This window comes from Aquarana catesbeiana, linkage group LG04, assembly GCF_042186555.1.
Source record: "Aquarana catesbeiana isolate 2022-GZ linkage group LG04, ASM4218655v1, whole genome shotgun sequence".
Lineage (NCBI taxonomy): Eukaryota > Metazoa > Chordata > Amphibia > Anura > Ranidae > Aquarana > Aquarana catesbeiana.
In genome coordinates, this window is record NC_133327.1 from 631247385 (window position 1) to 631273363 (window position 25979).

The 25979-nt window shown below is 39.7% G+C and overlaps 1 protein-coding gene and 1 long non-coding RNA gene across 3 annotated transcripts in view; both read right to left on the reverse strand.

Annotated features, from left to right (window-relative positions):
• Nucleotides 1–2174, reverse strand: part of LOC141141604 (uncharacterized) — a 184210-nt gene extending 182036 nt beyond the window's left edge. Inside the window, exon 1 of the long non-coding RNA XR_012244156.1 lies at nucleotides 2036–2174. This is a non-coding gene — a long non-coding RNA (uncharacterized lncRNA). The remainder of the gene's footprint in view (nucleotides 1–2035) is intronic.
• A 9673-nt stretch (nucleotides 2175–11847) lies between these two features.
• Nucleotides 11848–25979, reverse strand: part of TGFB2 (transforming growth factor beta 2) — a 196392-nt gene continuing 182260 nt past the window's right edge. For both annotated transcript variants that reach the window (XM_073628368.1, XM_073628369.1), the window contains exons 5-7: nucleotides 25774–25951; nucleotides 22813–22966; nucleotides 11848–13716 (exon numbers count right to left, since the gene is read on the reverse strand). In XM_073628368.1, coding sequence (XP_073484469.1) covers nucleotides 13558–13716; nucleotides 22813–22966; nucleotides 25774–25951 — 491 coding nt within the window. In that variant the 3' untranslated portion in view covers nucleotides 11848–13557. The remainder of the gene's footprint in view (nucleotides 13717–22812; nucleotides 22967–25773; nucleotides 25952–25979) is intronic.

A 25979-nucleotide genomic window follows, 5' to 3' on the forward strand; every position in this document is an offset into this window, starting at 1 on the left:
AACTTAATATGTATAGCTTTGAGAAAAGAAGGGGAAGGAGGGACATGATTAAAACCTTCAATTACAATAAGTGTGTGAATAAGCTTTTGGAGGGCAGTATTTGCAATATGAAGCTACGATCAAGAACACTGGGATGTGACCTCAAATCAGGAAGAGGAAAGTTCAAAACTAACCGAAAAAGTTTTAAAAAAATAAAAATGGAGCAGACTTGGTTCACCACTTGGTCTTTTTTGCCACCACTTTTATGTTTATATAAACAGAAAGGCCCAACACTGCTGTCAGCTTCAAAGGCACAGTGAGTGAACAGTTGGGAGAGAGCTGAAGAAAAAGGACCAGCAACAATAACACTGCCCTGCTGCCTCATTCAGCATCCCTCATAGCTCAAATGCAACTCAGCAGAACAACAGACTTGCTTATCACCCTTTCATATCTTGTTCTGACAAGCTTTAGATAAGATGTGGAGCACAGAGGAGTGGGATAATACAAGGTAGGGAGTGTAAAAACTACCAGCACCTGGAGCTCCTCTTTGCAAGACAGGCAGTGAGCCAACCAGTCCCCCAGCATATAAGAAGCAGGCTCAGATGGGTGAGGGGTTGCCTAGACAGGATATTGGTGTCATCTTCCTATTATACTGCAACCATTTTTTAAGCTTGTCAGACAAGTTGAAAGTTTATTTTAAAAATGTGTTCTGCGCAGATGTCAGCTTTAAATTAATGTTTTTGTGCCCCAAGTATACAATAGCTATAATCACAAGACCAGTTTCAGCACTAGAAGAGGCATTGTATCACAGCATACTTTCAGATGGGCAGTCTTTCACAAAAGGTGGAATTTCCAGTGCAGTAAACCTCATTTTCTGTAACTTGGCTATAAGCTCAATGTAGAATCCTTGTAAAAGAAGTCAGCCAAGTACAGTGCTGTTGCCATGGTTGCAAGAAAAAGAATATTTAAAAATCATAGCATTGTTGTGATTAATTTGGAAAATGTTATGCACTCACAAAACAAACTGGCTTCTATAGCAATTGTATAAATAGTTTTCATTTTTTTTTTATCTAAAGCTGGAGAGCTACCTTTTTATTAAAAAAAAAAAAAAATTATGTAATGAGTTATTAAGTTGAGTGCACACCAGCAGAATTCCCATGGCAATTAGAATTTTGCATCTTAGAAACCACCTATGAGAACCCTCAGGCACCAACTTTACTTCTTAAAGAGGCAATTATGTTTTTAGAAGGTAAAAAGATGTTCCCGTTTTTTCCAGGGAAAGAAATTTGACCTATAAAAATTAATTCTAGGCAAAAAAAAAAAAAAAAACACCACTGAATTCTGAATTTTGTTTGCCTGCGTCCTGTATTAACATGTTCTTACAAGAGTAGAGATATGTCTTCTGCTGCTCCTTCCCTGTTCAATCAAAGGCTGAGGGCAGGGATGTGACCTGGATTTCTTAACTGCAGCATAGAGGCATCATGTACTCAGAGTTGGTTCTACTATGTAGCAGGGCTTTGTAACCATGTCTGATACACTTGGGAACCTTTTTCATAGAATTTTCGTGGCAATTGTTTACGAGGTAGGTCGCTAGGCTTTTCCCCAACTCTCCCTAATAGCTCAGGCATGGGACCAGCATGCAGTATGTGATAACACTTTGTAGTTTGTACCAGCATTTCTTTGGCATGTGGGAGGAAACCCACACAAACACAAGAAGAACATGCAAATTCCATGCAGATACTGTCCTTGCCGATATATTTGAACCCAAGGCAATAGTTGTAAAGCATACTGTAAGTGTTAACAAATTAGGCCACCTTGCTGTCCTTATATTGTTAGCTATGTTTAAATCTTATTGGTTGGTGTGGCTAAGGTTAGACCTCTTGATGGTATAATTCATGGCACCCATAACCTGCTTTCATCTTTACAGAGCCATCATCTTTTCTGGAGCTGGACAAAGAGGGCAGGGGGTCCCTAGGGATTCTTATCATCATTTTATGATTAAACCTACCAGAATTCACCCAAAGAAAAAGAATACATGATAGTATGAAAAGCTTACCTTCTGCAGACAAAACAGTACCTGCTCTGTCACTGGGTAACATGATCCATTCCAAGGCATGGGTTATGTGGATTCTGTTAAATGTTGTTAGAAGACGGAGGTCCTGATCAAGCTGGTCAAACAGCAGCTCTTCCTGAACAGTGATGCTCTATTTCAGTAGAGATCACATGACCATGATCAGGAAGCCCAAATGAAGTATCAAATCATTTTTACAATTTAAAGTGTCAGAGATCATGTGAACGCTATGTGTACACTGGCTCTTGATTAAAGTTTCCTATTACAATGGAGCTTGATTATTTAAATGCCCTTCAATACAATTTATCTGTAAAAGCTCAAAAGTATGTATATCTGCAAAACGAAACATATGAAAAAAGATACATTTCCTTTAAAACTCAGAGTTTAATGCGAAGGCTAGTGAGGCATGAACTGACCCTGAGAACATGTCCTGAAGCAATGAAAGGGTAAATGGGACGCAGAGTTTTTACAGAATAGAGCTATTTGTGTAGGAGCTGTGGTCCATAAAGTCTTAAATGAAACTTAATCAGTCTTCTGGCCATAAAAATGTGAGTTCACGTAGGGATCCTTTTAACATTACTCCACAAACCAATGCTAAAAACATGTTTAGTCAACTGCAAAGCAAGCTTGGCGGTTTGAGATTCTGTTTTTATTGTTAATGTTTTATCTTCTTCCCATCCAAAGCTGGAAGGAATGTTGACATAATAGCACTCGTGGGAGTAGACCAAGGACTTGTGATTGAGTTTAGAGGATGGCCATTATTGTAACCATGCTTTATGACCGTTCCTTTGCCAGTCATAAAACCTTTGTTATATGTAATGTTAATTCTAATAAAAATATGTTTTAACATCCTTGGTTCCACTCTGTCTATGTAAATGCCAAATCTAGTTAACCTTTTCAATGACAGTGGGCTAATTTTTTCTTGGGGGTTATAGGATAGGAATAGAATATAGCAACACCAGTGTTATGTTTGTGATAACAGTGAATTATTTGAAAGCATAGCAAGTCATGATAGTTCCAAAATTTTGTCTTGTAGAATAAACATGTGACCAGATTTGCATTTGTTAACGCTTACCTCTGAACCTTCACCAGCTACTAGTCATTACTCAGCCCTGCAGCTCAAGGCTTGAGGTGGAAGTAGAGAAGTCATCTGCCTTCATCTTCACCTCAGCAAATCAGAGGTAGCCTTGTATTTATTTAGAAAAATGTAGTACTTCCACTGAATGGCAAAGAAGCACTCGGCCTGACTGTCCTTAATTCCGGCTGCAGACGGGAAGTCACTTATTCAGTATTCTGCTGCTGGAATACAACGCTGCCTACTGTATGTTGCCAAAGCTACAACAGTATATTACAGCACACACTGCACCTACTGCGCCCACTTCATTCTATAATGGAAATAGTTCATTTGGGCCAGTTTAGTTCAAACAAACTATTTAAAGTGATATTAACCACTTCCCACCGCCATATAGCAGAATGACGGCCGGAAAGTGGTTGTATTATCCTTACTGGACATCATATGACATCCAGCAGGATAAGCCGCTAGCGCGCACCAGCAGGGGCACGCAGCATGGCAATCGGTGGTGCGGCGTGTCATTCTGACACACCGCATCTCCAATCCCAGTAAAGAGCCTATCACGTAGGCTCTTTTCCATGTGATGAGCTGTGTCCAATCACAGCTCATTACATGGTAACCAAGAAGTGCTATATACAAGGCACGAGTTGAGGAGAGCTGATCGGCTGCTCTCCTGACAGGGGGAGGTCTGCGCTGAAAATGATCAGTGCAGACCCATCAAGGGTGCCCAATAGAACCCACCAGGGGTTCCCACTAGAGACCACCAGGCATGCCAATCAGTGACCATTAGAAATGCCAATCTGTGCCCATCCGTGATGCCTGTCAGTGCCCCCTAATCAGTGCTGCCTATCAGTGCCCATCAGTGCCACCTATCAGTGCTGCCTCTAAGTACCCACGAGTGCTGCCTATCAATGCCCATCAGTGCTGCCTATCAGTGCCACCTATCAGTGCCGCCTATGAGTGCCCATCAGTGCTGCATATTAGTGCCACCTATCAGTGCCCATCAGTGCTGCATATAAGTGCCTCATCATCGGTGCTCATCAGTGCCTCCTCATCAGTGCCTATTAGTGCAGCCTCATCAGTGCTCATCAGTGAAGGAGAAAACTTACTTATTTACAAAGTTTTATAACAGAAACGAAGAAAAACTTTTTTTTATTTGTAGCGCAAAAAAATAAAAAACCCAGTGGTGATCAAGTACCACCAAAATAAAGCTCTATTTGTGGGAAAAAAATGATAAAAAATGTGTTTGGGTACAGTGTTGCATGACCGCGCAATTGTCATTCAAAATGCGACAGCGCTGAAAGCTGAAAATTGGCCTGGACAGGAAAGGGGTGAAAGTGCCCTGTATTGAAGTGGTTAAAGCTGGAATTCTGTCTTTCTCTGCACTCTCTCCAAGTCTATAACATCCTTTCTGTAAATGGCTGGCCAATACTGAACTGCATGTTTTTTTAGCTAATCTTGATAGACGCATCTTTTTAAACAAAACAATATCATTATTTTGCATTTTGATATAATAATGTATTGATTGTTCCCTTTATTTTATAGAAAATGTAAGTCTTTCTCTTTGCTTGTGTTGCAAGACATCTTACAGGTCAATGACAACATTTGCAGTGTGTCCCTCTGGTTGCTAGAAGCACAGGGTTCCATATGGGAACTCTCACTGTCTGTTCTTCCTTTAGAAGGTTACCTTGACTACTACTGATAAATAAGTGCGTAGGCACGCTAAATCATGACACAAGCCTTTGACTTTCCAAGCAGTCTGTATCTTTTTCAGATGTTCGCAACTTTTCCAAATCAATAAAGGCAACCAAATTTTGTACAACATTGACATTCACTTAGTATTCATTATATGCACTGCCTGACCCTGCGTTCTCTTACTGAAGTTAATGACAAAACCCAGAGTAGTTCCTGCAATATGGATTTTATTATGTCAATGTCCAGATGTTTAATAGAAATTACAGATATTACAGAGCTTTATATTCTCCAAAGAGAGCACTGGAGTACAGCGCACTCATTAAATTTCACTGTGATCTGTTTGGGGCTAACAAGCACACAAGGCCTGTGAGAGAAAGAACTGTACAAATTAGATGGAATTAAATCTTTCCTGTGTCATCTCAGTTAAAGGTGCAACCCCATCAAAATTACAATTAAAGCAGAACTCCAGGTAAGCAGGCAAATACATGTATATGTTTACAACTACCAGCCACCTTATCTGCTTCAAGCTGCTTTTGCATTCACTAGACCTATATGGGCAAGAGAAGCAGTTCGTAACGATGAACAAAGGTTCACTGATGTTTTATATGCTTTTTTGGACTGTAGTTCCTCAAGGGAGATAAGGATATACTGTACATATTAACTTTCTCTAACCTTTTCCCTGCACTCTCCATCCCCATGTCCTTCTGTTTGCCCTTCCACAATCCATCCTTACTGTTTTCTCTCCCAATCCTCCACATCCCAGCCTTGTTCCTTCTTAGTATCTCTCTTCCACATTCTGGTCTCACGATCCCCCACATGCTAATCTTGCTTACTCCTGCACCTCCCTCTCCACAATTTGACCTATGACATTAAGAAGTCTATTACCACGTCACTGCAACTCTGGGGCACCCTTTAGCTCAGAGGAAACTGCTCCTACCATGGATGGTAAGTTGGTTGTCTTTGTACCCTAGGCTAAAAATTCATAGTCATCCCCTGGTGGTTATGATGCTGATTCATTATCTGAGTAGGCTCGAGGTCAAGAAGTGATATAGGAAGCTGCAGAGCTCAATAAGGAATTGAGTGTGCCACCAGGTTTGTTCTACAGCATAGCAAAGATGTGCAAATTAAATGACCGGCTGAGATTTATCTGTGTTCTGCATTACATTTAAAGATGTTTTCAACATCTTGCCAACTTTGCCTACTCTTTTATGAGATCCCTAAACTAGCAAGATAGTAGTCTTATCTGTTAATAGAAAGTGAGGGTGCAAAGAATGCTTTAGCCTTTCTTAATGTGTATGATGCTTTTCTTGTCTCTCTGGTTACATACTGTATATAGATATGCCCATGGAGTATCTGCTGCAAAATGATTACTTCCTTTTATTGAAGTACATATTATTAAGTTGCATTAAACAAACATCTCATACAGTTTGGGGAATGCCTTTTTGTATTCCAGTATGACTGTGCCCCTGTGCACAAAAGCCAGTTCCATAAAGACGCAGTTTGACAAGTCTGGTCTACAGCAGGGTTTCTCAGCCAGAGTTCCATAGAACCTAAGGGTTCCTCCAGAGGTTGCTAGGGGTTCCTTGAGCAATGAGCAAGTCATGCCTCTCAGATAAGGTCCTACTGACCACTGATACTTTTAGTTATCTGTAAGGGGGTTATTGCTGCCAATGACCACAAGTGTAATGACCATTCTTCCCACTGACCACTGATCACATTAATGTATCATGAGTTGTAGATATAGCCATTTTTAACAGGGGTTCCCTGAGACTGAAAAGTTATTTCAAAGATTCCTCTGTGTTAAAAAGGTTAAGAAAGGCTAGTCTAGAGGGACTCAAGAGGCCTGCACAGGGCCCTGAATTCTACCCTACTGTGCACCTTTGGGATACATTGGAATGCCTATGGTGCACTACAACATTAGTACTCACAAATGATCTTTTGGCTAAATGGGCAGAAATTCCTCCAGAAACACCCCAATATCTTGTGAAAAGCCTTCCCAGAAGAGCGGAGAATGTTATAGTCACAAAGCAAGGGCCAACTCCATATTAGTGTCAATGTTTATAGGTGTGATGACCAGAGGTCAACAAACTATGGCCATATAGTGTGGCAAAAAACATATCCTAACTATACAAAATGTGAAAAAAAATTCAAGACGAAACATAACTGTACAACTCAAATAATTTATTACCACTACAGCACCACGAACAACAGACATACATTGTGTTAAAATATGGATTAATCAGTAAAAAAAAAATACAACAGAATTCATTTTACATTTATTTACTCCTACACGGTCTATACAGGTGTAATGTTGAAAAAGCCAAATATGGATCTGTAAATTTATGTCATCAGATTTTTCCATAACAATACATAAAAAAGAAACTAAAAAAATTAACATAAAAACATGGAAATTCGGATAAGAAAAACAATGGTTTGGAAACAATGCAGTTTTTATCAAATCTATGCAACTCACATTTAACTGCATCTGCCACAAGGTAATGATTTTGACATGCAATGTAAAGTTGTCTTTTGCTATCTAGGATACCACCAGTAATTATCTGCCCATTAGTAATCTGCTTCCCTTATATAATCTCTTTATTTTAAATTGACTTAATGACAGCTTGGTCTATTGCCTGGAAACTTTTTGTAAAATTCTGTTTATGTAAAAAAAAAAAAATACACAGCTTTAAAATACACCTTTATCGGTTACTTTTATTTACCACTTTTTTGTGGTGCTATAAAATATTTGTAAAATATTGCCATTTCACTGAAATTGATGGAATATTACATATACACTGCACCCTACTAGCAAACAAAAATACAAATACAATAAAATGACTTAAAAGTTGTTTTTGTTCATATTTATAATTATTTACATAGTTGTGAAGCATTCAGGTTTTTGTTCATTTGGAAAAAATACTGTAGGCTCCTTAAGCTATATGTAAAAAAAGATTATGTCTTGTAAAATCTGATGGTTAATTTGTTAAAACAAAATCTAAAAAAAAAAAAAAAAAAAAAAAAAAAAAAGATTTTGTGTGTTCAAAAATTGCAAGCATTCTGGGTAATATATCCCAAACCAAGATATGTCTTTTAAATTTGTGTTCCTTCAAATTGATGTAATTTGGGATTTATATACACTGTACGAGAAAATTGCATTGTAAACATTTTCTGGCTGTCTTGTAGCAAACCATACAGAATGCATGCATACCAACATTTTATTTCAGAGGAGCTTATAGTATGGGGACTGTGTTGGGACAGAGTGAAGTTTTGACAATGTCTTGGTTACACAGTTTGACTTTTATGGTTTTAAAGCCCCACCACTCACTATTATACTGATATGTCTGCTCCCAGTAGGGAAGTATCTATATATAGCAAAAGTTTTCATATTGGAGGGCCACTATACTGTATCTGGTCTCTTTTTCCACCAATTGGCTGACCATGCTCTAGTAAACACAAAATACCAACTTTTAGTTCCACATCTGTTACTGAATCTAAAATGTTAACTGGAAGTATTCACATACAGTATCGAAGCTGTATAGTAGGATCTCTGCCTAAAGCAGTAAAGGCTCAGGGACAATTACTTTCGAATAGGGGGCAGACAGCATAACTACTGTACATGCTGATATGTTGGGGCCCAATGAGAAGGTGAAAAGGATCTGTTAAAGGTACTTTGGGGCACCATTGGTGGTGTGTTTAATTTATCCTGGTTGCCGACTTATCGCATTTTTGAAGGAAACAGTTCCATCGCGAATCTCTAAATGCATTTGTTTCATATTACAAACACTAAATGACCGTGATAAATTCTATTCAGTTCTAGTAGTTTATTTACATACTATGCATCACCCCCAAGAGAGTGGCTCTTGTTTACAAAGCAAATATACAGGCACATGGGTAACCAGATTACTGTTTTTTACTATCAGCTATTGACAAAAATCTTCAATATACTACAGTATCTGGTTTTTATGTTTTCTTAAAATTTAGCACTGAGAAATTAGGATGTCCTTTTTCTTGTTTGGATTTTGCATTGAGTCCATAGAGATTAAAATCATGAAGCAAACCTATACACATTTAAATGAATTCACTAAGGTATTGTAGGGTCCAGATTTTATTCATTTAGGAAAGATTAAAGACAATTTAAATTCTGTAAATTTTTTTGCCATCTATGTACCATTGGGTAGATAATCCTACTTTTTTGTCTATAGACACAACAACAAGTGAACAATCTTGTCAATATTCCTTTCGCACACGTTCCTGGCAAGTATGGCTCATGAAATGGTGGGTGCTGCAACGATTACCAATTGGGTCCTGGAAAATCAAGCAAGTGTACATATTCGCCAGAACACCATGAATCGACAACTTCCGTCCAAGGGTTTCTTTTATTGAAAGAGATCACATCACAGAAATAAGTGCAATGTTTTGGAGCCACGCAGGGCCCCTTCGTCAGGCATGAGCCACATGCCTGACAAAGGGGTCCTGCGTGGCTCTGAAATGTTGCATTTATTTCTGTGACGTGATCTCTTTCAATAAAAGAAACCTTTGGATGGAAGTTGTCGATCCATGGTGTGCTGGCGAATATGTACACTAGCAAGTGCACAAGATCTTGTCACTAGAACAAGCATCCCAATTGTAAGACTTCCCCTCTATTCCCATAATTCCATATTTTGGATTGTCCCTCATTTTCAGTTCTAGAGACAATAGTCACCAGTATAAATAGAGGAGTGAATCTCTGCAGCGGGGACACACAGCAACAACACAGATATCGATGACTCCTGAAGGTCAGTGGAGTCCATTTAAAATCAAGGTATTTATTAAATTTACTTTTTTTTAAATCTGAAGTGGATTTAGAGGAGGACTTAAAACCTTTTGCCGGGGAGGGCAAACACAACCAATGTTCATGGTAAGGACAAATTTCTGTGAGCTAAAGAATGTGTACAATGCAAAGAACCAAAGTGACTTATTGGATTGGTAGGCATGATGAAAGGTGGGTATTCCTAAAAGAAACGGCTTAATATGAGACACTTTTTATATCTTTCAGCATCACTTTCCCTTACAACTCTCAGCTTTCTGTAACATCTCAGAGCTGCAAAACAAGTAGATGCTGTCAGACTTGGTGATCACAGGTCTAAATGGGAGGCATGTAGCTATAAAAATTCCAGCATGTATCACTGACTGCAGGTCAGGGCTACCAGCTCAACATATCTTATTGATTTTGGCCCAGGGGGCAAGTGCCCCTCTGCCCCCCAGCCTAGTTCTCCCCTGAGTGAACTGTAAAATCTACAACTATTAGATATCGTATGGCACATCAATAAGAGAGATGCAAATACTAAAAAATATTTGCAGTGCAAGTCATTGAACAGAATTCAACTTATACTGGCCTACTACAAAAAGAAATATCTGAGGGCTTCCAAAGAATACTTTGTAATTTGGTACATATTACACATGGGGGGAAATTTACTAAAACTGGTGCAGCTGTGCATAATTAGAAAATCTACCCCATGATGTACAGAGTTCTTTCTACGTTTCTAACAAAGGTCTACAGAACTGTTTCCAAACAAAAGTTGAGGCTACAACTCCTCTATTGTAATACTATCGGTACAGTTACATATACCTGGAACAAACATAGCATAGCTATACAGCATCATAGTAAAGGTCTGTTGATTAGACCGGTACATATTAAATATTTCACTAGTTTACTAAATGAAATTTACAATAACAAACAAATGCCTCATACAATCAGAGATTTTTGCATTAACATATGTTTTTTTTTTATGTAGACTGTAACGTATGGTGATTACTGATTTAGTTTATTTTTTTTATTATGTACAGAAAAATTACAGATGTGCTTTTTATACTAGAAAGGCAATATATACACCAAACATATCACTTAAATAGACAAAGACCTCCCAACAGGCCTGTATAAAGTCAAGGTTGGCGACTGCCTTGATATGCTCGAACTGCGCTGCTTAATCTCAAGGCATGGCCTAAATTAAATTTTCCATGGCCTCCTATAACCCATGTCCCACCTGCTTAAAAATACCTGAAAGGCTAACTCCTCTGATTTTATATAAGCGCAAAAGCGCATTTATTTGTAAATAATATGTATTAATTATATTATATAAGCTCTTGTACTGTTGGCCAGGCTTTGTTGTTGGAGGAACCATAGACACGTAAGGTCCTCTAACAATTAAAGTTGCATTGCATTTAAAGAATGCACCTATATCTACAAAATGCTCTGACATATCTCAGGCATCATTGTGTTCTGATATGTATACATGATTCCCAAATGCAAGTAGATGTTTTATTAGGTTTCCCACTAACACAGGCAACTTCTACATTTGGACATGTATCATTGAGAGCAACAAAATTTTCAAGAACCCATTCCAAAGGCTCAATATAGGTAATTAATACTATTTAAGGAGTTTAAGCTTATGTAAACACTTTTTTTTTGCATTCTCACCTGGTGATAATGCCAGCAACACACTTCCTGTGCAAGGGTGGCAATGCTAATTCATCTTACTGCATCTATAAAGACGCAGAATTGTCCCCCCAGGATGTACCCCTGATTTGGACTTCAAATACCTTCCCCTCTTCTTCATAATAGAGAGAAGACTGTTGCTGAAGTCCTAGGAGATAGCTGGGAATAACTGATATGAGTGCAGCAAAGGCTGAGAGCACAGGAAGTTATAAGCTGGCAAGATTTCTGGCATAGGTATTTTTTGCACTTTCCAAACAGATTTAACAAAACACTTTCAAATGAATATTTAACAGATAAAAATGGTTCAAATGAGAAGTGCATACTTAGATTTTACATACCCTTTAATGATTTCATTTTTCCTGCTTAATAAACATTATCAAAAAAATACATTTGAGGTGTAAAGACTGTTTATGTAGGGACAAAAGGGCAGTGGTCAAAAGGATGCAGATTTTTATTTTTTTCAAGAAAAGGTAAGGTGGGCCTTGACAAAAACAACAAGACTTTTGGAGGAAGTATGTAAATGTTGCCCATTCTTGAGGCAGTTCAGATTGGTCAAGTGCCAGAAAGAAAGATTAACAAAAATGAAATAAAAAAGTTCCCCTTAAATGTCCATGTACCTTAGTTGTGCAGTATCAATGTGATCTCAAAAACAAAAATGTGTATTCATTTCTTAACACATGCAGAGGTGTTTAACTTAGAGTAAACAAATGTTTCCAATGAAAATGTATTTGCCATGAAAAGTACGAACCTTGCTTTGTTGCTAACCATCTTGAGATGCCTCAAGTTGATAGGGTAGCTGAAACTATACATGTCTTCATAAAAGCATAATAAGGACTGAACCAATGCGTATGAACATATAACATACCCCATCATGAGCCATCTTTCTTACTAGTTCTCAGTAACTGTTTATAAATAGCTTGCCCCAAAGTGTACTGATAGCCATTTTTTTTATTTCAGCATAGATGAGAGCTCAAGTCTTCAAGAATGCAGCTCACAGTTGTAGTCCATCAAACAGCTTCATCAACTGCATATAGGCAACAAGTATTGTTAAATTTGAAGAGCACCCAAAACGAGTAACTTTGTAATGGTTAAGCACCAGTGGTTTCAGTCTTCTCCTGTGTTTGTTTCTATAATAACTGCAGACCAGACAAGAAATCCAGCCCCATCCATATGGATTTTCAATGCACCTATAATGCTTTACCTGTGGTTATAAATATAGGACCTTGCAGGCAAAACAACTGTTCTGCGGGTGGCCAAAATGAGTCTATAGCTCAGGGCCAGAGTCAGAATCTCAGAGGAGGACCTCCCCACCAGTGGTCCCCAATGTTTAAAGAAACCAGTGGGAGAGAGAACACCACCACTGTCTATCCTAAACAGCTTTGTTAGAGCTACACTTAAAATGGTGCACTAATCTCAAAAGAATATCTGTAAGCTAATAACATTTAATATCATCAATCATTTGATTTGAGCTATTTGTTTGGTCTTTGTTTCAGCGCATAATTCATGGCAAAATAATAAATAAGATCAACAGCAAAATAATGGTGTTCTAAGCGGTTGGTGGACTGACTACTAGGCAGGTCAAGTAAGAGCAGATGCAATAACTGCACTTAAAGGGATATTCCTGTTTTCATTTTCTTTCACATAAGGACACTAATAAATTCTTCCAGTGTTTATTTTTTTTAAATAAATGTCTCTCTCTGTTATTCGCCATTGCTCAGAAAAATTGAGACATTCTTTTCTGTAATTGTGTCTTCACTGTGAGGCTTTTTCCCTCTTTGTTCTGTGCTGATGTCATTTGCACGCAATAGAATATCGAAAGTAAAGCCGGATGAAACAGACGTGGAAGAAGACCAACATATTTCACACTATAGCTGTGCATACAACAAAGTACCAGAGAAGGAGAATGATTTTAACGAGAAACAAGTTAATTTTTGTGAAGAGACAAGGGCTCATTCTGCCAGTCACTGAGATCAAATTTTTTTGTTGGCCCAAATCTCCCACTATAACACAGGAACATTAACCAGCAAGGGAGAGGGGGCAATGCTCCTCTCCGAGGATCTATAATTGAGTCACTACAAAACCCTTAATGAAACCTTCAATGTTTTGAATTTTCTGCCAGTTATAAAAAAATTCAAAAAATTCACACTAGTACCGTTTTTTTCCCCTTTTTTACATTATAACACTGATTGAACAAGCCCTATTTGTACATTTTTTTTTAATGTTTTTGATTTTTCCCCCATTAAAACACATGCTGTATTGTCAGGTCTAGCTACATTTACACGATTTTACAATCATATTTGAGAGGTGTTCGATTTTCGCTGTTTTCCCAACAAAGTACAATATGGTTAAAGATTCTAAGTCTTGAGATACGCAGCATGGAGAAGCAGAGGCTTCTGGGTTAATAGTGTTGTACAGACCGAGAACCTATAGGAGAAAAAAATGAGAATTGTTAAAGTGGAATTTAAAAAAACAAACCACATGAACTGTAACGTATTTTTTTTCATTTTGGATAGAGTGGGGAAGAATGAAAACACCTGGCAAGCAGGGATAAGCTGGGTTCGTTCTGCAGAACCCGTGGGAAGCTGTCACATGATCACACCCTAGCTGGCCAATCAGCTGTGCCTGAAATGGCCACATGAACATATTGGGTCAATGACATTGACCTAATATGGCTGTGTGGCCATAATTTGTCACAATAATGTCACAAGCATTGCCACCCCCCCTTCCTTCTTTTGCTTACATGCAGCTGCTGGGGAAGGGGGTGCCCTAAGCACAGCTGATGGGACAAGATCACGTGACAGCGTACCAAGGGTTCTGTTGAACTTACAGGGGGACCAAACCAAGCTCATCCCTGATGCCAGTTTATTTTTGCCCTACCATAACATGGCGGTACAGTCTTTTCACTCTGAAGCCTTAGAAACTAAAGTTTCCTAGACTTGTATTAACAAAAGGTAAGAAACAGTAGTCTTTAAAGCGTATCTAAATAAACAAAAATGTAATGTTTTGCAGCCTACCAGTTCTTAGATGTAGCTGCATTAGTTTTCCTTATTCAGGCTTTTTTCCTTTTATTTTCACCTGGCGATCCTGCCTGCACTAAGGTGACAATGTTCATTCACTGTACTGTATCTATGGAAAGGCAGCACTGTTACCCAGGAACAGTAAATGTTTGAAGACTACATATAGTGCATCCGTAAAGTATTTACAACGCTTCACTTTTTCCGCATTTTGTTATGTTACAGCCTTATTCCAAAATGGATTCAATTAATTTTTTTCCTCAAAATTCTACAAAAAATACCGCATAATGATGACATGAAAGAAGTTTGAAATCTTTGCAAATTTATTAAAAATAAAAAAACGATAAAACATCCCATGTACATAAGTATTCACAACCTTTGCTCAATACTTTGTTGAAGCACCTTTGGCACCAATTACAGAGTATGATTCTACAAGCTTGGAACACCTATTTTTGGGCAGTTTCTCCAAGCTCCATCAAGTTGGATGGGGAGCGTCAGTGCACAGCCATTTCCATATCTCTCTAGAGATGTTCAATCGGGTTCAGGTCTTGGCTCTGGTTGGGCCACTCAAGGACATTCATAGAGTTGTCCCGTAGCCACTCCTTTGTTATCTTGGCTGTCTTTCCCTTCATCGTGACTAGTCTCCCAGTTCCTGCCGCTGAAAAACATCCCCACAGCATGATGCTGCCACCACCATGCTTCACTGTAGGTATGGTATTGGCCAGGTGATGAGCGGTGCCTGGTTTCCTCCAGACATGACGCTTGCCATTCAGGCCAAAGAGTTCAATCTTTGTTCCATCAGACCAGAGAATTTTGTTTCTCATGGTCTGAGAGTGCTTCAGATGCCTTTTGGCAAACTCTGGGCGGGCTGTCATGTACCTTTTACTGAAGAGTGGCTTCCGTCTGGCCTGATGGAGTGCTGCAGAGATGGTTGTTCTTCTGGAAGGTTCTCCTCTTTCCACAGAGAAACACTGCAGCTCTGTCAAGAGTGACCATTGGGTTCTTGGTCACCACCCCGACTAAGGCCCTTCAGCCCCGATCGCTCAATTTGGCCGGGCAGTTCACTCTAGGAAGAGTCCTGGTGGTTCCAAACTTCTTCCATTTATGGAGGCCACTGTGCTCATTGGGACCTTCAATGCTGCAGAAATGTTTCTGTACCCTTCCCCAGATCTGTGCCTTGATACAATCCTGTCTTGAAGGTCTACAGACAATTCCATAGACTCCATTGGTTTGGTTTGTGCTCAGACATGCACTGTTAACTGTGGGCCATTATATAGACAGGTGTGTGCCTTTCCAAATCATGTCCAATCAACTCAATTTACCACAGGTGGACTCCAATCAAGTTGTAGAAACATCTCAAGATTGATCAGTGGAAACAGGATGCACCTGAGCTCAATTTTGAGTGGCATGGCAAAGATTGTGAATACTTATGTACATGGGATTTTTTTGTTTTTTATTTTCAATAAATTTGCAAAGATTTCAAACAAACTTCTTTTACGTTGTCATTAGGAGGTATTTGTTTTGAGGAAAATAATGAATTTAATCAATTTTGTAATAAGGCTGTAACATAACAAAATGTGGAAATTCCAAACATCAAGCATGCGGTGACATACAACATGTATGACGATCCGAGAAAAATGAAGTTCAATAGCCAGTGGGGCTCTTCTGCTTGATTCCGAACATGCGTGGAACTTTGTGCGTCGGAATTGTTTACACACGATCGGAATTTACGACTACGGATTTTTTTGTCGGAAAATTTGAGATTGAGATCTCAAATTTTGTGTGACGGAAATTCAGATGGAAAATGTCCGATGGAGCCTACAAACGGTCGGAATTTCCGACAACAAGCTGCCATCGAACATTTTCCGTTGGAAAATCTGACCGTGTGTACGGGGCATTACACTTCCTCCTCTCCTAGTCCACAACGAGAGCTAGAAACAATTCTCATACAATCAGTTAATGGTAAGTTTTTAGCCCACAAAATGTGTGGCATGATCTCTGGGTATTTTTTTGCCCTTATCAAACAGATATAACAAAACACTTTCAATGCTATATTTAACTGATGAAAAGGGAGTAAACAACAGAAGTTTTTTGTAAAGCTGGCCATTAATGGATCAAATCTCGTCTGGTTCAGCAGGAAAACCTTTGATCGACTTCAGTACAACCAGCTTGTTGGATATTTTGCATGCAATTACTTCTGGCGGCTATAGCTGCCAGCAGTAATTGTTGTGTTCTGCCGACAGGGAAGGCTCCCCACTGGCAGAATACAATAGCGCTGCGGGAGGGATACCTCCATCAACACTGGCTGTTTTGATGAGAGAATCAAGCAGCTTTCTTTCTTGCAACCTGCGGTTGCAGGAAAGAAAATCACATACTCTATGGCCTGCCTTAGGTTTTACATACACTTTAAAGTGGAGCATTTCCTTTAACTTCCTGTCTCTGTGCCACCTGTCATTAGAAAAGGAAGTAAGGAGAAATCTGCCCAATAGGAACAAAGACAGGAATTAAAACCCGATAGATGTTCTAGCATTTCCATGTCCTATCCTAAGCAAAAAAAATATAAGGCAGGCTTTCCGTTTTAAAATTTAAGGATAGTATATTTTCAAGGTAGAATTTCTCAGTATTACATAAATGAATAAAATAAGCAATAAAAACATGAATACCTTATAGCTAAGGCATACATACAAGTAAAAAGGAGTTGTATTGGTAAAGAACAATATTTGAGTGAGATGGAATTTGATAAGCTATTTATAAAACAAATGTTATTTCGGCTGCTGCGTGTAGTGAATAGGTGACCCCGTGGCGGTGCTTATGGATTAATAAGGATATTATTAATAGGTTAGTAAAACACAAAGTGACCTTTTCCTACTGATTCAATTGACTATTTAAGACTGGAACAGAAGTTCTGTTCATCCCGGCCACAGTGGCTATATTATACAGTGCTTGCACAAGCATCTCATGCACAGTAAATGCCCAACAGATATTTCTGACGGGTTTGTATCTGGAGAAACTGTTACTTCTGCTCAGCAATTACTCACTTTTCTGTAAAGCTGTCCTTGCAAATAAGAAAGCCCTGCATGTAACTAGTTAAAGTATATGTAATCCCAGAATCTGCTTTTTAGTATATAATTTTCTTAGGGAGATAATTTTTTTGCAACATTTCCTACATGGAGATCCTGCCAGTAAAATCACTTCCTGTTACAGGCTGACAGCACTAAGCCACTGCCTCTTAAGCACTTGACCTCCGGGAGATTTACCCCCCCCCCCTTCGTGACCAGGCCATTTTTTGCGATACGTAACCAAGTGTAGCGCTAAAAAATGAGAAAGAGAATATTGCTATACCACATATAATAGCAAAATGAATTGTGAAAAGATAGTGTTTTGTATAATTTGTGAACATTCATACATATAGAACACTTATGTTATAAAGCCTTAGGGTCACCAAAAGTGATAACAGGATGTAAAAATGGCAATAAAGTCCAAAACTGAAAGTGCAGGTACGATGAACATAAATTTTGCAATGGTGATAAATTCCAAAACATATACTCGTGAGAGATTTCTGTATGTAATCCAACATGTGCTGACAAACACTTGTGCGAAACCGCCACCTAGGATGACTGGAGGCTTACCAGAAAGTTGGGACCCACCTAGCATACGCTATATGGGTCAAACAGGCTTGGATTGCTCACTGGCAATGAAGGTAGGGAACCAAGGGCTGGTGAATGGTGAAGTTGTAACGTTGCTATCCCAAAGAGGTCTTCTTCATATGGAAGCTCGGACACCAACAGACGAAGTCTTGTATGACGAAACGCGTTGGAAGGACTCCACTGCCGCCATTTTACTTGCAAGCGCTTTTTATTCTGAAATGTGGGTAATGTCCGTTGGTGGGTCCCAACTTTCTGGTAACTTTCTGGTAAGCCTCCAGTCATCCTAGGTGGCGGTTTCGCACAAGTGTTTGTCAGCACATGTTGGATTACATACAGAAATCTCTCACGAGTATATGTTTTGGAATTTATCACCATTGCAAAATTTATGTTCATCGTACCTGCACATTCAGTTTTGGACTTTATTGCCATTTTTACATCCTGTTATCACTTTTGGTGACCCTAAGGCTTTATAACATAAGTGTTCTATATGTATGAATGTTCACAAAGTATACAAAACACTATCTTTTCACAATTCATTTTGCTATTATATGTGGTATAGCAATATTCTCTTTCTCATTTTTTAGCGCTACACTTGGTTACATATGATTTATTACAAATTTTCTATTTGTTGTGTTAGCTGCTACATCTATGACTTTTTTGGAGTAAGCGCATGGTTTATAGGTTTTTTATGCACATTTTTTGCGATACGGCACTGCATTACTTTAACTGACAGTTATGCAATGCTGTACCCAAACAAAATTTATGTCCATTTTTCCCCACAAATAGAACTTTCTTTTCTTGGTACTTGATCACCTCTGCAGTTTTTACAATATTTTTTACTTTCTGCTATAAAACCTATCCAATAAAATAATTGAAAAAATCTAATTTCTTCATCAGTTTAGGTTAATATGTATTCTGCTACATGTTGTTGGTAAAAAAAATCTGAAAAGGCGTATGTTGATTGGTTTGCGCAAAAATTATAGAATTTACAAACTATGGGATATTTGTTTTTTTTTAATTTATAAAATATATGCACTGTCACTGTACTAATGACACTGGGTGGGAAGGGGGTAAACATCCAGGGCGGTTAAAGGGTTAACTGTGTGCCTAGCTAGTGTTTCTGTGTACTGTGGGAGGTACTTTTACTGGGGGAAGGCATGGATCCATGTTCCTGCTTTGTAGGGACACAGGATCCATGCCTTCCCTACTGACAAAACGGCAATCTGCCTTGTATACATAGACAGACTGCAGTTCTGCCTGTGTAACCAATGATCGATATCCGCTGATTGGCTTCTGCTGTGTATAATCACAGCGGGAGCGAGGCACTGGCGGCAAGCACGCGCGACCCCTACCCGGAAGAGCCGGACCACATATATAAATATATATATATATATATATATATATATATATATATATATATATACACGTCATCTGGCGCACAGCTGCTGTCCTGTAGCAGTAAAACTGCTATGGGGCGGACAGCAAGTGGTTAACTAGTAGTAGTGTTGCTAACCTGCTGTGTGCACTCCTTTAGTTGGCCACTGGGTTATCTGTCAGATCAGTAGCCCGATGGCCAACTGTCAGCTGGCTGATGGTGCTGCTCCTAACTGTGGCTTTATTAATGGCTGTATGGCATTTTCCAGGAGGGTTCCTGGAAAGTGACAATAGTGAACCATGCCTGTGCAATGTATGCAAACTGCCCCTTGTCTGCATCCAAAACTTGTTTGACAGGGTGACAACAGAGAAGCACAGTTTGGGAGACAGGGACAGAGCGCTGGAAGTGTTCGAACAAGGGCCCCAATGGCAGGATCACCAGGTACTATTTAATTAAACCTACAGATTTAAAAATATTTAATAATGATTTTTGAAATTACATTAACATGTTAAAGCTTGGGATTTCAATGGTAGGGTTAGCATAATTTGGCACTGCATGTCATACTGCTGTTCATGATTTACTGATTTACAAAGAATCCCTGAGCCTGGATGCTCCGTGTGTGCACCATTTTTATTGGATTGTCCAGTTTTAGAGAAGCAAAACTAGAACCAGGCGCAGACCCCGGGCTGAAAGTGGAAGTAAACTTCCATCGATTATTTGTACCTATAGGTAAACCTATAATAAGGCTTACCTATAGGTACTGTAAATATCTCCTAAACTTGCACTGTTAAGGAAATATTTAGTGTACATGTAGCCAATGACGTCATTGGCGCATGCGCTCTGATGGAATGGCCACCTGTGCCATTTCTTCAGAGCCCTGTGCCGTGACCAGTGGCTCACACGCGCATGCACAGGAGTGACGTCATGCGGCTCCGGCCAGTCACACAGTCGGAGTTCGTGGACCCAGAAGGAAGGTTGTGAAGATGGATGCGGCCTCCAGCGGTGACAACGCATCAGTGGAGGGCTTTGCTTGCAGGTAAGTTTCACATAATGCGCTAGTATGCGATGCATACTAGCACATCATGCCTTTACTTTGCAGGTCAGAAAAAAAGGCAGTGGTTTACTTCCTTTGAAGGCGAGTTGGTCTCCCTTGAGGTAGCAGATCTTCTTATGTACACACACCCTGAATGGTCGAAGTCCTCAGCAGTATAAAATGTAAAGAGTCTTATAGTGGTTCTAATAAATAATATATACAATGGCAAGAAAAAGTAAGTTGGAATTTACTGGTTTCCTGCAGCAATTTGCCATAAAAAGTGATCTGATCCTCATCTAGGTCACAATAATAGATAAACACAATGAGGTTAAGCTGATAACACACAACCAATTTACCAGAATCTAATGAGGATCAGATCCCATTTTATGGCAAACTACTGAAGAAAACCAGTCAATGCCAAGGGGTCCACATACTTATTCTTGCCAGTGTATATCTTTCCGTTCCACTGATGGTAAGGTCAGCCCACCTATTATGTCAGTGACAATGAGGTCTAACCTTGTTGAGGTTTATTTTACATATTGGGTAACAACTCAAAAATAGCCTTGTAGCCTCAGCAGTGATTCTCCAAGTTGAGCTGGACTAGAGCAAGTAAATGTAGCAGAAGTCTGCAAAAAAGCCATTCCATTAGACTTTACCTATACCTTAAACAACAGAATTGGGTGGACTAAACCTGTAAAGTGAAATGTTTTAATCATAAAAACTCTGCTATTACTTCTGTTACTCACAAAACCCTCCCATTTATGACCTTGATGTTATTTTACTGCAGTGGGCTTGACTTAAAGTGGAATTTTTGTCAGAAAATAAAGTCCTGCTAGATCACTTCAGGCTGGCCCCTTTTGCAGGTATAGCTACATGTCAAACATTAAAAATAAGTGCCTAAATTGTTTAAAATCCAGTAATACACTGTCTCACCCTGCTCTGCACTTGCTCAGTTGCTCTCCATTTTTAGGCACTGCTGAATTTGTAGGGGCCGATCTACTGAAAGCATTAAAGTGGAATTAAACCCTCTTATCCTTTACAGCCAAGGAAGCTGCTTCTGTTTCATCTGCAATTGCCATGGTGCTGTGACCGGTTATGACAGCCATTTGATGGTTTGACAATTTGGTTGAGGACACAAGCAAATGTTAGCAATCCCAGCATTCCAGGAATGTAACTTTTTTTAAACTGTTAAATCGATGGGTTTGTTTCTGTATTTTATGATTTACTTCTGCTCAGGGGCTCTGGGCTTCAGTAAAATGGCAGCCTCCAGCAAGAAGAAACAGGAACAATGCTAGAGGAAATTTACAGCACACACTAATTTTGGTAGCATAATTATTAATGTGGAATGTATACTGCTTGCTAAAGAACATTATTTTTTATCAAGTTATGGCTAAAGTTCCTCTTTAACTGAATCTGGAGTCAGATCCCACCTACCAGAGTTAAGCTTTCCTCATTGCCCAGTGAGAGGACATCAGTGGTCAATGAATGTGCTCACATTGGAAAGTGAAATCTCATGTGGGATGATGCACTTGTCTTGTGATGCTAGCTGAAAAGTCTATGGAATTATGTTAGGCCTGAAAGGCCTATGAATTAATGTTAAAGTGATTGTAAAGTCTGTTTTTTTTTAAGTTAAAAATAAAAAACATGTTATACTTACCTGCTCTGTGCAGTGGTTTTGCACAGAGCAGCCCAGATCCTCCTCTTCTCAGGTCCCTCTTCTATGAACCTGGCCCCTCCCTCCTGTTGAGTTCCCGCACAGCAAGCAGCTTATTATGGGGGCACCCAAGCCGAGCCACAGCTCCCTGTGTCCATTCAGACATGGAGCCATGGCCCGGCCCCACCCCCTTCCTCTCCTCATTGGTTGACAGACTTTGATCAACAGCAGCGGGAGCCAATGGTGCAGTGCTGCTGTCTCAGCAGATGAGGAGGGAGAGCAACCAAGATACTCCTGCAACATTGCTGGATTCAGAGAGACCTCATGTAAATATTAGGGGGGCTGCTGCACACAGAAGGCTTTTTATTTTAATGCATAGAATGCATTAAAATAAAAAAACCTTCTGACTTTACAACCACTTTAAGAATGAACTTCCCTTTCAACGGAGTTCATGTGATCAATGTCTCATTAGGCCATGCGATGTATCCCTCATCAAAGAGGGATACATAAGAAAGTATTTAAGCTGCTCTTTCATCATAAATAAAGCAGAGAAGGAACGTTAGGATGAGGGTTCAGGTACACTTTAGTTGCTGGTATACTTAATTTAACACAGTATTTGACAAAGATGGAAATGTTAATAATAAGTCATAAACCATCTTGAAATATTAATAGTCCATCTTACACCGTCTTGAATGTTTAGTAATTAAGTCATACACTCTCTTGAAATGCTAATAATCAAGTTATACACTATCTTGAGAAAGATTAATATCTTCTGAGAAGGAAACATTTGGACTCACCCTTGTGTGCTGGGTGTCGGAGCTCCAGAGATAAGGGCAGGCTCCAGCACAGAAGTTAGCATTGTACCCTTTGGGTTCGTGAATCCATTTCCAGCCAAGATCCCTCTTAAAGTCAATAAACAATGGACGCAGACAGCAATTGTCTTGAACATTCCTGTCAAAAAGAGCATTAAAAGTTTCAATAAGTGCATTTATATATATATATATATATATATATATATATATATATATATATATATATATATATATTAACACAGTATCTCACAAAAGTGAGTACACCCCTCACATTTTTGTAAGTATTTTATTATATCTTTTCATGTGACAACACTGAAGAAATAACACTTTACTACAATGTAAAGTAGTGAGTGTACAGCTTGTATAACAGTGTAAATTTGCTGTCCCCTCAAAATAACTCAACACACAGCCATCGATGTTTAAACCGCTGGCAACAAAAGTCAGTACACCCCTAAGTAAAAATGTCCAAATTGGGCCCAATTAGCTATTTTCCCTCCCCAGTGTCATGTGACTTGTTAGGCCCCTTTCACACGTGCGGATCCGTGTTGATCCGACCCGTGAACGTCCGCTTGCTCAGCGGGGATCACTCCGTTGATCCCCGCTGAGCCGGCGGATGACAGGGCGGTCCCTGCACACATAAAGATGGTCTAGGCTATATAAAGATTGCCAAGACCCTGAAACTGAGCTGCAGCATGGTGGCCAAGACCATACAGCGGTTTAACATGACAGGTTCCACTCAGAAAAGGCCTTGCCATGGTCAACCAAAGAAGTTGAGTGCACATGCTCAGCGTCATATGCAGAGGTTGTCTTTGGGAAATAAACGTATGAGTTCTGCCAGCATTGCTGCAGAGGTTGAAGGGGTGGGAGGTCAGCCTATCAGTGCTCAGACCATAAGCCGCACACTGCATCAAATTGGTCTGCATGGCTGTCATCCCAGAAGGAAGCCTCTTCTAAAGATGATGCACAAGGAAAACCTGCAAACAGATTGCTGAAGACAAGCAGACTAAGGACGTGGATTACTGGAACCAAGCCATTGTGGTCTGATGAGACCAAGATAAACTTAAATGGTTCAGATGGTGTCAAGCGTGTGTGGCAGCAACCAGGTGAGGAGTACAAAGACAAGTGTGTCTTGCCTACAGTCAAGCATGGTGGTGGGAGTGTCATGGTCTGGGGCTGCATAAGTGCTGCCGGCACTGGGGAGCTACAGTTCACTGAGGAAACCATGAATGCCAACATGTACTGTGACATACTGAAGTAGATTCTGATCCCCTTCCTTCAGAGACTGGGCCACAGGGAAGTATTCCAACATGATAACGACCCCAAACAGACGACCACTGCCTTGCTAAAGAAGCTGAGGGTAAAGGTGATGGACTGGCCAAGCATGTCTCCAGACTTAAACCCTATTGAGCATCTGTGGGGCATTGTCAAATGAAAGGTGGAGGAGCGCAAGGTCTCTAACATCCACCAGTTCCGTGATGTCGTCATGGAGGAGTGAAAGAGAACTCCAGTGGCAACCTGTGAAGCTCTGGTGAACTCCATGCCCAAGAGGGTTAAGGCAGTGCTGGAAAATAATGGTGGCCACAAAATATTGACACTTTGGACCCAATTTGGACATTTTCACTTAGGGGTGTACTCACTTTTGTTGCCAGCTGTTTAGACATTAATGCCTGTGTTGAGTTATTTTGAGGGGACAGCAAATTTACACTGTTATACAAGCTGTATACTTACTACTTTACATTGTAGCAAAGTGTCATTTCTGCAGTGTTGTCACATGAAAAGATACTGTATACAGGCGATCCCCTAGTTACAAACTTCCAACTTACAAAGGACTTCTACTTACACACGGAGGGAGACAACAGGAAGTGAGAGGAAATCTACCCCTAGGAAGGGATATTCACTCCTGTAAGTTATTATGTTAGTTATGGGAAAATGTACCTCCACTGATGCTTTATCACCAAGGCTTGTTTCCACAACAAACCAAAATTTTCAAAAGCCAATTGTCATTGGGAGAGAAAGTGAGGTGAAATCTTCTGAACAGGGGCACAGACAGCAAAACAAACATTACATGGGGTGTTAACCCTTACCTATGCTATCCAAAAAGCTTAAAAAAGTTTTTTTGGCTGGACTTAAACTTATACTTAAAAAATGTACCTGTTCCGACTTATAAACAAATTCAACTTAAGAACAAACCTATAGACCCTATCTTGTTTGTAACACGGGGACTTTATTTGCAAAAATGTGAGGGGTGTACTCACTTTTGTGAGATACTGTATATACAAACTATGGTCAGTCTCTGGTGCTGAGAGAGATATGCAGGCTGCCACAGGGTTACCTCTACTCCTAAAAATCCGACTTGCCTGGCTGTCGTTCTGAGTTTGTGTACATATTTTTTCCATTTCGCCGACTGTGTTAAAGGCAGCCAGTCAGCCAACTAGTAGTTTCAGAAGGAGATCATCAAAGGAAGCCTTCATGTCTCTCAGCTTTGGTTAAAATACTAAAATCTTAAATGCCAAAACTTGGAATGGTTAGAACCCCTGTCAGTTTCTTTTCTGCTCTCTGTGTCCCATTAAATTAACTGCCAGACTACTCACTGATTAAGTAACCACCTTCCAGATTGCAGTCACAGAACAACACTAAGCCCTGGCGAAGGGGGATTGATGTCCACTCTTGATAATACCCTTCTGTTCTGACATGTAAAGGTTTATAGCTGGGCAAATCCCTACTGCTTGGGGCTCTCATCCTTTAACTCTATAAAAGATGCATTTCCCGTTGGGGTCCCACTGGGCAATAGAGAGCTGCCATGTTCAAGCAATCATTTGAATTTTTCAGAACTTATTCCAAGCTTGGAGTGCAGCGCTTCCCCATCTAAATTTCATTTTAATATTGAGTCTGTGTTAATATGGCCCAGAGAACTCATTAATCTGTAGGGCTACATTATTTACTCACCTAAAACAATAAGCAGCATCTAAAGCCCGTTTCTTCCGCCGGTTCGGCTGCTGCGGCTCTTGCCTGTACGATGGCAGCAGCATTAGTAATAGATGAGGGGTCTGGCTGTTATGCTTTTTCTGACCAGGCTTCAAATTTTTGTGGTCAACGATGGGGTATAAGAAGGGGTCATCCATACCTTTTAAAAGATGTTCAGAAAATGATAG